This window comes from Physella acuta, unplaced genomic scaffold (genome assembly GCF_028476545.2).
Source record: "Physella acuta isolate Inbredline_101_S28 unplaced genomic scaffold, ASM2847654v3 ptg000192l, whole genome shotgun sequence".
Taxonomy (NCBI): domain Eukaryota; kingdom Metazoa; phylum Mollusca; class Gastropoda; family Physidae; genus Physella; species Physella acuta.
The window spans coordinates 211,207-224,957 of NW_026731711.1; the positions used below are offsets into that span (position 1 = coordinate 211,207).

The following is a 13,751-nucleotide window of genomic DNA, read 5'->3' on the forward strand; positions in this document are numbered from 1 at the left end:
ATATTACTACAAGAAAATATTAGAGTGCAAATAAAAATAAGGAGATAGAATCCCATTATTAGCAAAAGAAATGAATATTTTAAAGCAGATAAAAAAGAATTCTGGAGTTAATCAGTGGACCTCATTGAAAAGCTTAGATATTATCTTTAATATGTTGAGGGGCAGAACTCAAGAGCTGTGATTGGGTTTCACTACAGATGTTTTATAGGTGGGATGGTGTGATCAAGTGGTAGAGTCTGTGATTGCTGAGTTTGGTTCCTGGGCTTGAGTCAACTATAGGACGGAGTGGTCTAGCGGTAGAGAGCTGGACTGCTAACCCGTAAGTCTCGAGTTCGAATCCGGGTCCAAGTCAGTAGACTGTTCCTGAGTCCACCCAACTCTGATGGGTACCTAACTCACGTTAAGTAAAGGCGGCTTGGCATAGTGATGATCACACTTTAAAAGGGAACTTTACTACTCACTTGAGTCAACTTAGCTATTGGGGAAACTGACTCAAGATTAGGAGAGTAAAGGTGGCTGGGCATAAATCTGACCACACAATTCCTGAGTCTTCTGAAAGCCAAAACAGGTGAACTCTACTTCATCTGCACAACAAACAGACATGTCTACAATTTTGTATTATCTGACCATGTAATCACACAAACATAACTGTCAGATGACTGCGTTCTATTTGCTTAAATCTGAGTTAAAACAGACCAACTCTACTTCACCTACCACCTGCACATTCACAGTATCAGAGTTTACAAATTTACCTTTTTGCCTCACACTGGAAGCTGCAGGAACAGATGAGTTTGGTGCCATCTAGAATACAGGACCCCCCAAACTTGACGCAGTTGTTCTCGTTACAGTCTGTGGGTTTTTTTGTTGGTGTCACCGTTACCACTAAGTCCACCTCAGTGTCATCGTCTATGAAGTCGCCACTTCCTTTGTTTACAAAACATCCTTTTTTCTTTAGTCAAACGCACATAAAAATACACACACTATCCAATCTTCTTTAAAAGATGGGAGTTATTATTTTTTAACTAAATAAACCTGTATGGACTTTTTATTACAAAACAAATACTACATTTAATAGAATAAAAACTATAACTATGACAAGAAACAATAAAACAAATTTGTTAAAAAGATTGTAAAAACATATGACAACTCAAATCAATAAGTTTTTTTTATAATGGAGGAAAATTGTTCCAGATTTCCCATGAGATTAGACTCAAGTATAATAATACATTTTTAATGCTTTCCTATGAACGATGATTAGCTTGAAGTTAATTTTAAATGCGGCAATTATTCTTGTTTAGTTCTTCGTTCTTTTTTATGTATTTTTACAACATTTTTATACACTAACTACAAAATAAGCTATAAGAGAAAATAATTAGCCTGGCTTTAACAAATATTTTAACAGTCTAATAAATATAATTAAAAAGTGTTCGTGCTAAAGGCTATTGTTTTCATGAATATAATTTTCTTTCACATTTTCATTCCATTATAATGAGAGAGTTTAGTTCTTTAAATAACAGACAAACCACATTAATGGAAACAAAAAAGAGCATCCTACACTATTAAATAGTTTTTTTTTCTTCAAATAAATCAATTTAATGTTAACATGAACTTTAGAAAATGACTTGTAACCTTTTCTTTTAAATTGTATTTTTTTTATTAAATTTATAATTCTTTGTTCATTGAAAGAAAAATGATTTCTTAACTTTCAATTGCATCATTACAATAGGTTGAATTTAAACAAATTATTATGTACTTCGTTTTACTAAATCATTGTAAAAAAAAAATATAGAAAGATACAACGTTTACTAAAGTAACAAACAATACAGTCTGTATACAAAAATTGTGATACCTAGATAAACACAAACAAATGCTAATTTACAGTGAACATCACTATTTACATCAAACATATTTACAACACGTGTATACCTCCAGAACCTGATATGGAGTCATCACACTCGTCCATTGACTCCATTGTGATCATTCGGTGTTCAGCACATGAGTACTTCCTCAGCTCACACTCATTACGGTAGGTGCGCCCGTCTGAGCCACACACTGGCTCATACACGGTTGTACACAGCAGCGGACACACGCACAGTCCGTTCTCACAGTTGGCGTAGTTTTCACATTTCACATCTTTACATTTATCTGTAAAAGAAACAAAGTAACAAATTTCAGATAGTTTCTTTACACTTATCTGAAAAAAAAATAAAATGTAACATTCTTTTCAGTAGTCATAGGTAACACTCTAACATTTATCTGTAACATAAAACAAACATCTACACATTTTTAATAGCCAAAGGTAATGTCATTACGTGTATCTATAATAAAATGCTAACATATAAAATCATCCTCAATAAATTAATAAGAAAAATAATGTAAAAACAAAAATTGGTTAAAAAGTATAAGTTATGATGAGCAGAGTGTTAGAGAATTGGAATCAGCAAGTTGGTGAAATAGTGTTGGGTAAAGTGTCAGCAGAGGAGTTATTGAGATGGTGGGGCTGTGGATTATGGATTATGTACAGTGATGGAGTCAGTATGGTGGTGGAGTATGTTAGATCATGGACTAGTGGATTATATAAGGTGGTGGAGTAGTGGATTCAGTAGAAGCAGTGGCATATGATGGATGATGGGTAGTGGATCAGTGTGGTGGTGAAGTTGTAGGGTGATGTCTTGTGGAGAAAGTAAAGTGGAGTAGGACAGTTGACAAAATTTTCGATAATTATGAGACCACAGTTGTAAATAATAAACCTATTCTAATGACCTACCAAGGAGTAGTAAAAAATAAAGTATCAAACACATACCACAAGTGCCTCTGGATGCTATGGTTAACAATTTTTTTCGCTGACACCCTTCAACTCGAAGATGACATTCGCTGTCATATGTGATCCCATCGTTACCACACACAGGGTCAAATAATTCCTGTAAAAGAAAAGATGAAATGAATGTAATTTATCAATGAGGATCCTAGTACCAAAATAATCCTGAAAGAGTAGGCCTACTCATTATAATTTTTTATAATGAAAAATAGGGGTTTTATTAAAAAGTTGTTTGAAAAATTGTTTGAATCCAGGTTCAAGTCAGTAGAACATCCCTGAGTCCACCCAGCTCTGATGGGTACCTAACTCTTGTTAGGGAAAGTAAAGGCGGCTGAGCAAAGTGCTGACCACACCTTCCCTACATATGCTGAGATCAAGAAACATGAACTCTTTGTCATCTTTCCAAGGGATCATTAGGTCTAAAGAGGATTATAGGGCGAATATATCCCATATTCTATTTTTAACTGGGAGTAGTCTTATCCACCAGAAACTATGGTAGTTACCTTGTTACAGAGCTGCGGACACACACATCTGGGTTCTCCGTGGATTGTTTCACAAACTGCATAAAATTCACATTTCTCCTTGCCACACCCATCATCTGTAACACAAGTTTTTATTTATTTCTCTTAAAGATACAAGTGATATACCACATCCATAAATAGCTTAAAGCCTTTTTGACAATATGTCCACAGCTAAAACATCTTGATCAAGACCTTTATTTCCATAAGTCTCTATTGGCATATATAATACAGTAGACATAGAGGACATACACTGCATTAGTTTATGTGGCCACATAAATGTCATATATTATTTGCAGACAGAATATAAGGCTATCTGTAATAATGGAGTGGTTTTTCTAAAAATTACAAACTAAATGCTGCATAAGATTGCAAGAAGTCCCCATTCCCCATGGAGCGAAGTGTCACTCAATTCAGAAATTGCCTCCCTTTAGGTGGGAGAGGGTTAAGCATTGTGGAAGACAGATTTTTTTTTTCCATGAAAATTTAATTCAGTTAAATGGGAATGCCCTTTGCTGTTATGTTTTTATTTGGTTAGGGGCCTACACATGTCAACCATTGTGAACAATTCTACATTTCTTGAAGATTCTCAGTACTGCTGCAAAACTTGAACTGATTGCTCTACAGGTTAAAAGAAACGAAATTGAAATTTTTAAAAAACCTTTACATCTATAACTTATGTTAAAAATGCACCATACCACATGAACCTTCCTTCTTGATCTTAACATGTTCCTCTCTTTGACAGTTTTCTTGCCGCAACTTGCACTCATTCCCATAGGTTATACTGTTGTCACCACAGACCTTGTGAATAAAAAATCTGCTTTTTAGAATGTTTCAATTTTTATACGGTTTTAAATATAGGTAATAAGACAGATATAGCTTACTAAGCTGCTTTTGTTGCAAAAAACCTGTATATGATTTCAGAACTAATATGGACCAATTCCAATGGAAATAAAGACTAACTATATAAAAAAAATAGATTCTATATAGGCTAATTAATATTTGTTGATATTTTTTGTATCCCTAGCCAGAACGATACTCTTGTCTTAAGTACAGTCTTAGACAACTATTATTTTAAAATTATTTTTACTCTTTGTCTCTAGGTCTAGACTTAGCCACTTAAGAAATTAAGATTAAGACTGACTCACTTTGAGTTAAGTTTTTTAAAGCAATAGATCTAGAACTAGTTTTACTAGAATAGATCTAGATCTAGTACTAGACATAATATTTAATATGAGGCTTAGAATCTAGATCTATATCATAGACAGTAGTATCACAGTAGAGTTGAGTTCACTATTCAATACACTGAGTCACTGATGAGTACTGAGTACTGACTGATGAGACTGAGGAGTGGACAGACTCGATGTACCGAAAAAATAAAAATTTATTAAACCAGCAAATAGATTCTCTAATAATAATCTACTTAACTAGATCTAGATCTAACTAAAAAACAAACGTTTCTAAGGGACTTACAGGTTTAAATTCTTCTGTACACTGGGGACAAACACACTTTGGTTTGCCATTCACAACTTTACATTCAGACCCATAACGGCAGTTCAAATCATGGCAGATTGTATCAAATCCTGGATAAACAATGGAATATTACAGTCAAGAAGAGCTCTCTATAAAAAGAGTAAACAAAAACATCGAATATGCTGGCGCTAAAAAAATTAACAAAGTCAAATAGAGAAATAGGCCTAGGTCCCTATAGGATCAATTCTTTTAAATCAATGTATATCAAGATCTAGATTATTTTTTTAAAGTAAACTAAAAGAAATGATTTAATTTATAAAAAAGTCCTATTCATATTATATCAGCTGTTTATGGAATCACCCGGGGGCGTAACCGGCTTCCGACCCTAAGAGGGCGCCAAACGGGGTAGAAAAAAAAACTCATTCACAGCTGTATAACTGAATTATACACAGTCGAAGTTTAAGAAAATAGACTGCAAACTAGCTTTACGGACTGTTTTAACAGTTTATCAATTGTGAGGCACCAAAATTAAAACTGTTACGGGATAGTGACTGATTCAAAGCGCCACCAACCTTTCCAACTAGTGTGGGGGGGGGGGGCACTTTTTAAAATTGTTAAATATAGTCTATATATGTATATATATATGTATATATATATATATATATATATATATATATATATATATATATATATATATATATATATATATATATATATATATATATATATATAATTATATATATATATATATATAATTATATGGATGAATAGGGTGGGGGGGGGGAGGCGTCCATAAATAACTTAAAGCCTTTTTGACGATTTGTCACCCACATAATCCCCCCTCCTCCATCGTCACAAACAGCTATAACCTCTCCAGTCCTCCCCCCCCCCCCTCCCCGTCTAAAATGACGTCACCCCTCAGCCTTCAACCTCTATCAAATTAGCAGTGTTTTTTTTTACTTCTCACTCGTCACACATGGTCACACAATTCAGAACCCCTGGAATGTGACGAAGTTTATGGACGACCCCAAAGAGATCGCACACATTAAACAAAACACGAAAGGGTGGGGCGGTTTATCATTTATACTGTGCTATAGTTATAGAACAGACTGGTGCGTGGCGGTGATGATTAATGTTATTGTTATATAATGTTGTCTGCAATATTCGTTCCGCTCTCTCTCTTTCGCTTAACCCTATTCTAATTTCATATGTATTTGATTCGTGTATTCAATGGGGATGAAAGGGTTAATGTGGTGTGTTTGTTTTCTGTAGTGTCCCGTATCGCTAGTGAGATGTCTTTTAATCACGTTTTGGTAAACATCAGGAGTAGTCGCGTCGTACAGTATAAAGTCACGTTGGAATGTCATTCCCTGAGCTTGGCTTTGGTGTTTGTTGTTTAGGTTGTTTTACATTAGAGGCGTAGCGAGGGGGGGGGGGAGGGGTTACATACGTCCCCTGGCGCCGACCCTAGGGAGGCTAAAATGGGTTGGAAAAAAAAATAAAAGCTCATTTTAGCTGCAGTTTTAAATTATAAGCATAAAAAATATATGGGTTGGGGGAGAGGGCGCCAAATTGTCCCCGGGCGCCGGGAGGGGTCGCTACGCCTCTGTTTTACATTATTTATTGTGTTGACAACAGGGTACCTAGTAGGCCTAGTAACATGCCAAACAATGTTTTCTTGTATTCTGGATATCCGTGTTAATAGAATAAGGATTTACTTGTTGCTCAGGCAGCAGGATGTTTGGGGACAGGACATTACCCCTATCTATTCCACCCTAGTCACCCACCCACGACATTATCCCGAGAAGAATTACCCCACACCCCAATCTGTATATTTACCCTCAACCACAAACCTGGAGTATTCCATTAAACCTCCCCCCCCCCCTTTCCCAGTCGACTACAAATAGATCCTGCACATAGTCCTACCAATAAACCACACACTAAGGTAATGTTTATGGTAGGGCTAAAGGTCTGCGGCCAGGGATAGGGTTAGTGGTTAGGAGTTAGGGATTAGGTTAGGTTGTAGAATGATGCCTGAGAGGAATTCTGCCCCCCCCCCCCCCTCCCCCTCGACCAACTTGTTCACAACAGTTAGCCAAAAAAACAAAACAAAAAACAACCCACCACAAGGCCCCGGATGCCTGACGCTAATGGGCACCTTCTCCAAACACGAGGCTCTCCTGAGCTCGCATTCGTTGTCGTAGGTGGTGCTGTCGTTGCCGCACACCCTCCGCAGCACGGGTTCGCACGGGGGCGGGCACACGCACGTCGGTCGCCCTGATCTGTCAACCGTGCATTCCTCCTCGGGGCCACACTGAACCTGGCTGCAAGGATTATTCTCTGAAAGTGGAAAGTTCAATCTGGCAAGTCAGCATATGACGGGTGGACAGATAAATAAAACATAGGCATAAAAATATGTGACGGTAAATTAATTTTTTAAAGAATATTGAATACAAATTTAAATATTAGAATTAATCTATATACATCATATAATTAACTATTTTAAAATTTTGAATCTAAGTTATATTTTGAAATTATTTAAATACACAGCCATAATTTATGTTTTAACGTAAGTCACTGAGTTATTTCAAACGGTTAATGTACACTTAGGATTGTAAAAATTAATTTTGATTTTTAGAAATTAGTAGGCTAGGCGTAAAAAGTTACTCATTTTCTAATTTGGCATTGTTTTGAGTGAGTAGGCTTTAATATATACCACAATGGGCTGGGGTAGATTGAAATACAAAAACAACAGAAAGTTTGTGTTTAATTAGTAGGCCTGGTTTGGAAAATGGATGGTAGAAATCTAGCTCTCGATAACTAGTCTAAACCCGTGGCGTATCGAGGGTTCTTAACACTTGTTTTTTACATAATTTTAAGGGGCTCAAAATCCTCTCTAAATTTTTAGGAAAAAATAAAATAAAAAATAACGTTCGCTTCCCCCATTATTGTTTTAGTATTATTTTTTTATTGAATAATACACGTTATTTAAACTGTAACCCCATCTGGACTCATTTTTCTTAATTTAGAAAATAAACATTGTAAGCTGTTATGATACAACTACTTAATCAGTCTTTTTTTTTTTAAATATTACTAAAACCTAAAGGAAAAAAAAAGAAAAAAATTAGTATGACCTTGGCCTAAACTACAGAGCTAGCTTGTAAAAGGGTTTCGAATGTCGTCTGTTTAAAAACAAAAGCCATTTTCAAGGATACAAATACATGCAAATATACGAATAGGCAGCAAGGTTGTATTAAATTAAATGAGCTAGTTAAGCTTTTGAAAGCGTCATTATTGCAAGAGAAATGAAAGAAGTGAAAGGATTTACGCGTCAGCTAACGTAACCATGGGAACAAGAGCATACAAAAACACGAGAGACATAATTTACACAATTACTGAGGAGAAAAATGTATTCGGGTGAAGCACCAGAGATCACATTAGCAAATTGAATTTTTATCTGGTAAAAAACGTTAGATCTGAAACAAATGATAACAAAAAAAAAAGAAAATAAATTTCTTTAGAAGTTATTTTTGTGTGCTTTGAATGGAAAAATCAAATAAAAAATAATAATGTATAATGCATGCTAATCTACAATAATGTTAACGTTTATGTTTTAGTTCCTCACCCATGATTTTAATGGTAATAATATGTAGGCTATTGTTCAAAGTAAAATATAAAGAATGTCCTTTATTTTTAGTTTTTAGATTCTAATTTTTTTTTATTTAGATGTATTGATTTGCCAAAAATAATAAATAGGCCTAACTTTTGTATAAAAATAAATGTTATATAATTTTAGTCCGGCCTACACATAGGCCTACGCCTTTAAAAAAAAAGATAAAACGAATTTGAAGCAAGACATTAAAAACATCGAAATTTAAACATCAAGGGAACAAACTACCAATATAAAACCAATATCAACCAAAGATGAATACACAACATCTAATACACTAAATATATCGTATTCAACTTTTAAAAAATTCAGCAGTTCTCAATATTTTGTCTTACCTCAACCTAGTTAATAATCCGATCCTGCAGAAGCAACTGGTCACACATTACAATAATGCAGACATTATGTTAAGTTTCAAAAGAAAAACGAAGGATACGTTTTGATAATTTCTTTTTTACAACTTAGGAAAGAGTACCCTGATTGAGAACTACTGCTAAACATGTGATTTCAAGATGAAACAACTCTAAGTTCAATACAGTGATACAGTTTACAACATCAAATATTACATTTCACAACAACCATGCACATACAACATAAAGTGATAAAAGTATGGTATCGTGTGATCAAATTAAAAAAAAATGCTCTCATAAGTGATACATTATAAAAATAGTGTTTTGCCCACATTTTACATATGGATAACGTGAAAAAAAATTCATTAAAATTCTTTGAACTATTGCTTTCCCGAATGTGGTGAGGGGTGGAAGCAGGCGTTGTGACTGAAATAGCAATGTAAACAGAAAGTGTTATTTCAACGCCAAGGGTAGACAAAGGTACAGAATATAGTCCAAGTTAAGACAGAACAGACAGACCCGACGGGTTCCGAACCTACCACTCCTCACGGCACCGAATCGCCTCGCCTTCCATGCGTCTTTCGTGCATAGGTTGTGATTGTGCTCTGCCATTAAAGCTTTATTTTTGTAGAGCTGATTGGCAGAATCGGTTACACGTCTGACTTGATGCATGGAAGGCGAGGCGATTCGGTGCCGTGAGGAGTGGTAGGTTCGGAACCCGTCGGGTCTGTCTGTTCTGTCTTAACTTGGACTATATTCTGTACCTTTGTCTACCCTTGGCGTTGAAATAACACTTTCTGTTTACATTGCTATTTGCTGCTTTCCCGAATAATTCATCACATGTGTCATTTATTTAAAATGAACTAGTTAAAACATTTAAAAAAGATATTTCCAAAGATATCATTGTGATAATAGTGTGTAAAATATGTTAGTGAAATATTATGTGTAGCTTGTAGGCAGGATATTTTAATTTTAACAATTAACAGTCAATATATATAACATTTTATATTGGCCTATGAAAATTTTAACATGGAGCACAATGTACATGAAAAATAACGTTTTAAAAATTAAAAAGAAATAATATAAAAATAATATTACGCACATTTAAGGGAAGATAATTTCAAAACAAAATGATGATGCTACGTAAAAAATATGATTTCCACTTTGGCAAACGAAACAATGTGTTTACAAAAGAACTGATTCCTCTAAGTTTCGCTATGTTTCTTGCAATGGCTATTACGTTCCATGTTTTTTAAAAGCCCAGATAATAGCTGATTATTGTGGAGTGATGATTTTGTTATTTCCATTTCATTACGGGTTCATTTCTGCCAAGAAACAAATCGGAAATGGACTATCATTTTATGTTTTTTTTTTTTATCTACTCGGATGAAGAAGTGATAGAATGATGTACCACTCCTCCAAATACTTCTCTAGAATTATTGCACATCAAATAAAAATCGCGTAGGGGGTCCCTGAATCCACCCAGCCTAGCAAAGTGCTGATCACACCACCAAATGGATCGCTAGGTCTAAAGATTAATCCTTAGAAGACTTTAATTTTTAACATAAAAACACCCGCAATTTCATACTCATTCACACACAAACACACAGACGGGGATATATATATATATATATATATATATATATATATATATATATATATATATATATATATATATATATATATAACATCTTGACATTCCATTTTACATCATTGAATTTGATAGTACTTCTGGTACATACTGATTCCATGGCCTATATTAACAGCAAGTGAAGAGGACACTTCCTTGACACCTATTGAACCATTTAACGATCCGCCTGACGCTTTAAGGGGCACTTTAAATTGTCTGGGTCATTGTGGCTTTGGGCCATCTTGTAAATCCTCGACCACTAACATGTGTTCACTGTTCGTGGAGAATCCCACACTTTCTATATTTCGCATCTTTCTCTCTCTCTGTATATATATATATATATATATATATATATATATATAAATATATATATATATATATATATATATATATATATATATATATATATATATATATATATATATATATATATATAAATAAATATATATATATATATATATATATATATATATATATATATATATATATATATATATATATATATATATATATATATATAGCCTACATCGGTTTAAAAACAGATGATAAGCAACTTCGTCTCAAATATATCTACAAATTTCGAAATGGAATGACGAATGTGCAATTATTTAAAACGAAAAATGTTGATATTAATTTTTCTTTTAACTTTCTAAATAGTTCTGAACTGCCCCCTCCAGTCCCAGTTAATATTAGCGTTGCGATATGTACGTTTAAAAAAAACAACTACTGCTACAGTTTTCAAAACATTATTTTCCTGCAATAATATATATATTTTTTTTAAATTACTAAACCCCAAAGCAAATATAATTTGAGACAGGAAATATCGAAACTTCGTGACTTACCAATAATTAATTGTATTGAATTATTTCGGTTACTGGCACATGCCAGTCACTAATGGTTAGGTCGGTAATTAGTACGTCCGAGAGATTAATGCTTACACTTACAGCATCTTTTAATACATTTTTTTATGTTTAAGTTATAATGTATTCACATTTTTAAAAAAAATCCCTCCCTTATTTTTAAGCAAAGAGGAATCAGTTTTGTTAACAAATAAAAAAAAATACAGTGCTTAGAAAACAAACTAAAGTGTATGGAAAGCCAAAGTGTCATTTACCATGATCAATATTATTATACTCATCTCTTACAGTGCCTTTAATGATGGTTAATCCTTCAGTAGCGAGTGCATTTCAATGACCAAAGTAATTAGTAAAAACATTCAAGATATAAAAAAAAACTGCCAATATTGAACAATCTTTTTTTTTTGGTAAGAAAATTTTCATAAAATTATAATTATTAAAAAAAAAATAATTACAATTAATCTTGTATTTCGATGACACCATACTTTTATCTGTATTATACATTTGTATATTATAACATATAATCCTAGATCCTTATAATAGCTCTTAAAATATTACATAAATAATAAATATACATTTTAAAAATGATTTACGTTGCTATAATTACCGTTATCTATATCATATATAAGTGCATAAAATAAGAGTATAGTTAAAACGACTAATTTTAAAACCCTTCAATTTGAAACCAGTTAAGAATAAAAAGAACCAAAACAAATTAGGCCTACAATAGATTTTAGAGAAAAAATAAATTTACGATAATAAGCAAAAGAGAAAAAAAGGGAAATAATTATGGCAAACAGAAATAGCCGGCAGCCATTTTACTTCGTAAACACAAAAATGTCATTCCTCATGCAGGGTTCGTTAATCATAGGGTTGGGTAGCAACAGGGTTTGGTAGCAACATAGTACTACACAGGAGCCCAACCATGCACTATCAGCAAGCAGTGTTTGATTCTCACGAACAGTCAATTCACAGGTACATTTAAAAGTTGTTTTTTAGTCTTTATAATTATTATTATTTATCTTTTGCAAAAAAAAAAAAAAAAAAAAAAAAAAAAAAATTAGAGTTAAAAATGAAACTGTTTTTCCCCAAAGAAAGCAATTTTCCAAAAAAATAATAATTATTTACCTCAAAGGAAAACGTTAATTGTAATAAGCAATAACTAAAGAAAATATTATAATAAAAAAATATAAAAAAAATGTCTGCATTATTTTTTAAATATATTGTACATATACAAAGTAAAAAATAAGTATAATTGTTGTTTTAAATTCTATATTTGACATAATAGAATTTAAGATACAATTTTCATAATAGATATTGTTTAGAATTCTAGTTATTTTAAAAAAAATTGCTTAGTAGCATGGAGTTATTCTATATGTAAAAGTTTGTTCGTAAATTACTATCAACATTAATACTTTTTAAACATAACATTTTAATCAAATATATTCATTCAATTAATGAGCGCATATTTTAGCTTTGAAACAACTAAAGGCCTATAATGTCACATTCGCTTTTGTATAGTGCTTTTAAATTTTCTTCTAATACTTAAAAAAGCAAACCAATTCAAGAAAAATAAGAACAAAATATACCATTACAATTACAAAAGTATTTTAACAAACAAAGAAAAAGAAATCGCAATCATAATATAACATTCACACAAAAATGAAATCAACACAAAAATCTATAACAATATTCTCCCCCATATTCATGCTGTCACGATATTTGGCATCCTTTTTTTTTTGTTTTAAAATGACGTACCTGGGCTGCATTTGCCGGCATAGAACATACGAATCTCCTTGCGGGACTTGCAAGCCTGCTTCCTCAGAAGGCACTGGTTGCTGTAGGTTCGGCCGTCAGTCCCGCAGACGAGGCTCAGCTCGCTGGGGCAGACGAAGCTACAGCGGCACTCGGGTTCTCGCTGGGCGTTGATCTGGCAGATCTTGGGTGACTCGCAGACGTGACCTTCACACGGGTCTGGATATGGAGGATAAGGGGGAGGGAGGGTGTGCAGGATGCGGAAAGGAGAAAGCGTTTTTTTTAAAGCAAAAAGCTTTTTTTTTTTTAAAGAACAAAGCGTTGGATTAGAGAATAAAGATTGCCAGGTTTTTAAATGCATATATTATACTGGAATAGTTAACATGCCGGGCACGAAGACAGGTATTATCGTGTAAGGCAGGTACAGCTGACTTGAAGGTCAAGGCCATGTCTTTTAATTTTGCTTATCAGATATTTTTCCAGATTTTAAAAGCCATATCTTTTGATTTTACTTAGAAACATTTTACCCCGATATTATATCAACTATTTAAAAAAAATATAATTACAGATCAAGATATGTAATTTTCGAGAAATTTGAAAGATTTACTGTTGAGTGTTTAGAAGCATTAAAAATTGGCCTTGACGTGAGTGTGTATTTTATTTTAGCAGATAAATTATTAAGT

The 13,751-nt window shown here is 33.3% G+C and overlaps 1 protein-coding gene across 1 annotated transcript in view; it reads right to left on the bottom strand.

The window, feature by feature from the left end:
* The window catches only part of LOC131936864 (agrin), a 121,803-nt gene that overhangs the window by 18,719 nt on the left and 89,333 nt on the right, over positions 1-13,751 (bottom strand). The window contains exons 4-12 of the mRNA XM_059293962.1: positions 13,072-13,287; positions 11,571-11,624; positions 6,934-7,149; positions 4,810-4,919; positions 4,035-4,137; positions 3,322-3,416; positions 2,804-2,921; positions 1,927-2,145; positions 753-924 (exon numbers count right to left, since the gene is read on the bottom strand). Coding sequence (XP_059149945.1) covers positions 753-924; positions 1,927-2,145; positions 2,804-2,921; positions 3,322-3,416; positions 4,035-4,137; positions 4,810-4,919; positions 6,934-7,149; positions 11,571-11,624; positions 13,072-13,287 — 1,303 coding nt within the window. The remainder of the gene's footprint in view (positions 1-752; positions 925-1,926; positions 2,146-2,803; positions 2,922-3,321; positions 3,417-4,034; positions 4,138-4,809; positions 4,920-6,933; positions 7,150-11,570; positions 11,625-13,071; positions 13,288-13,751) is intronic.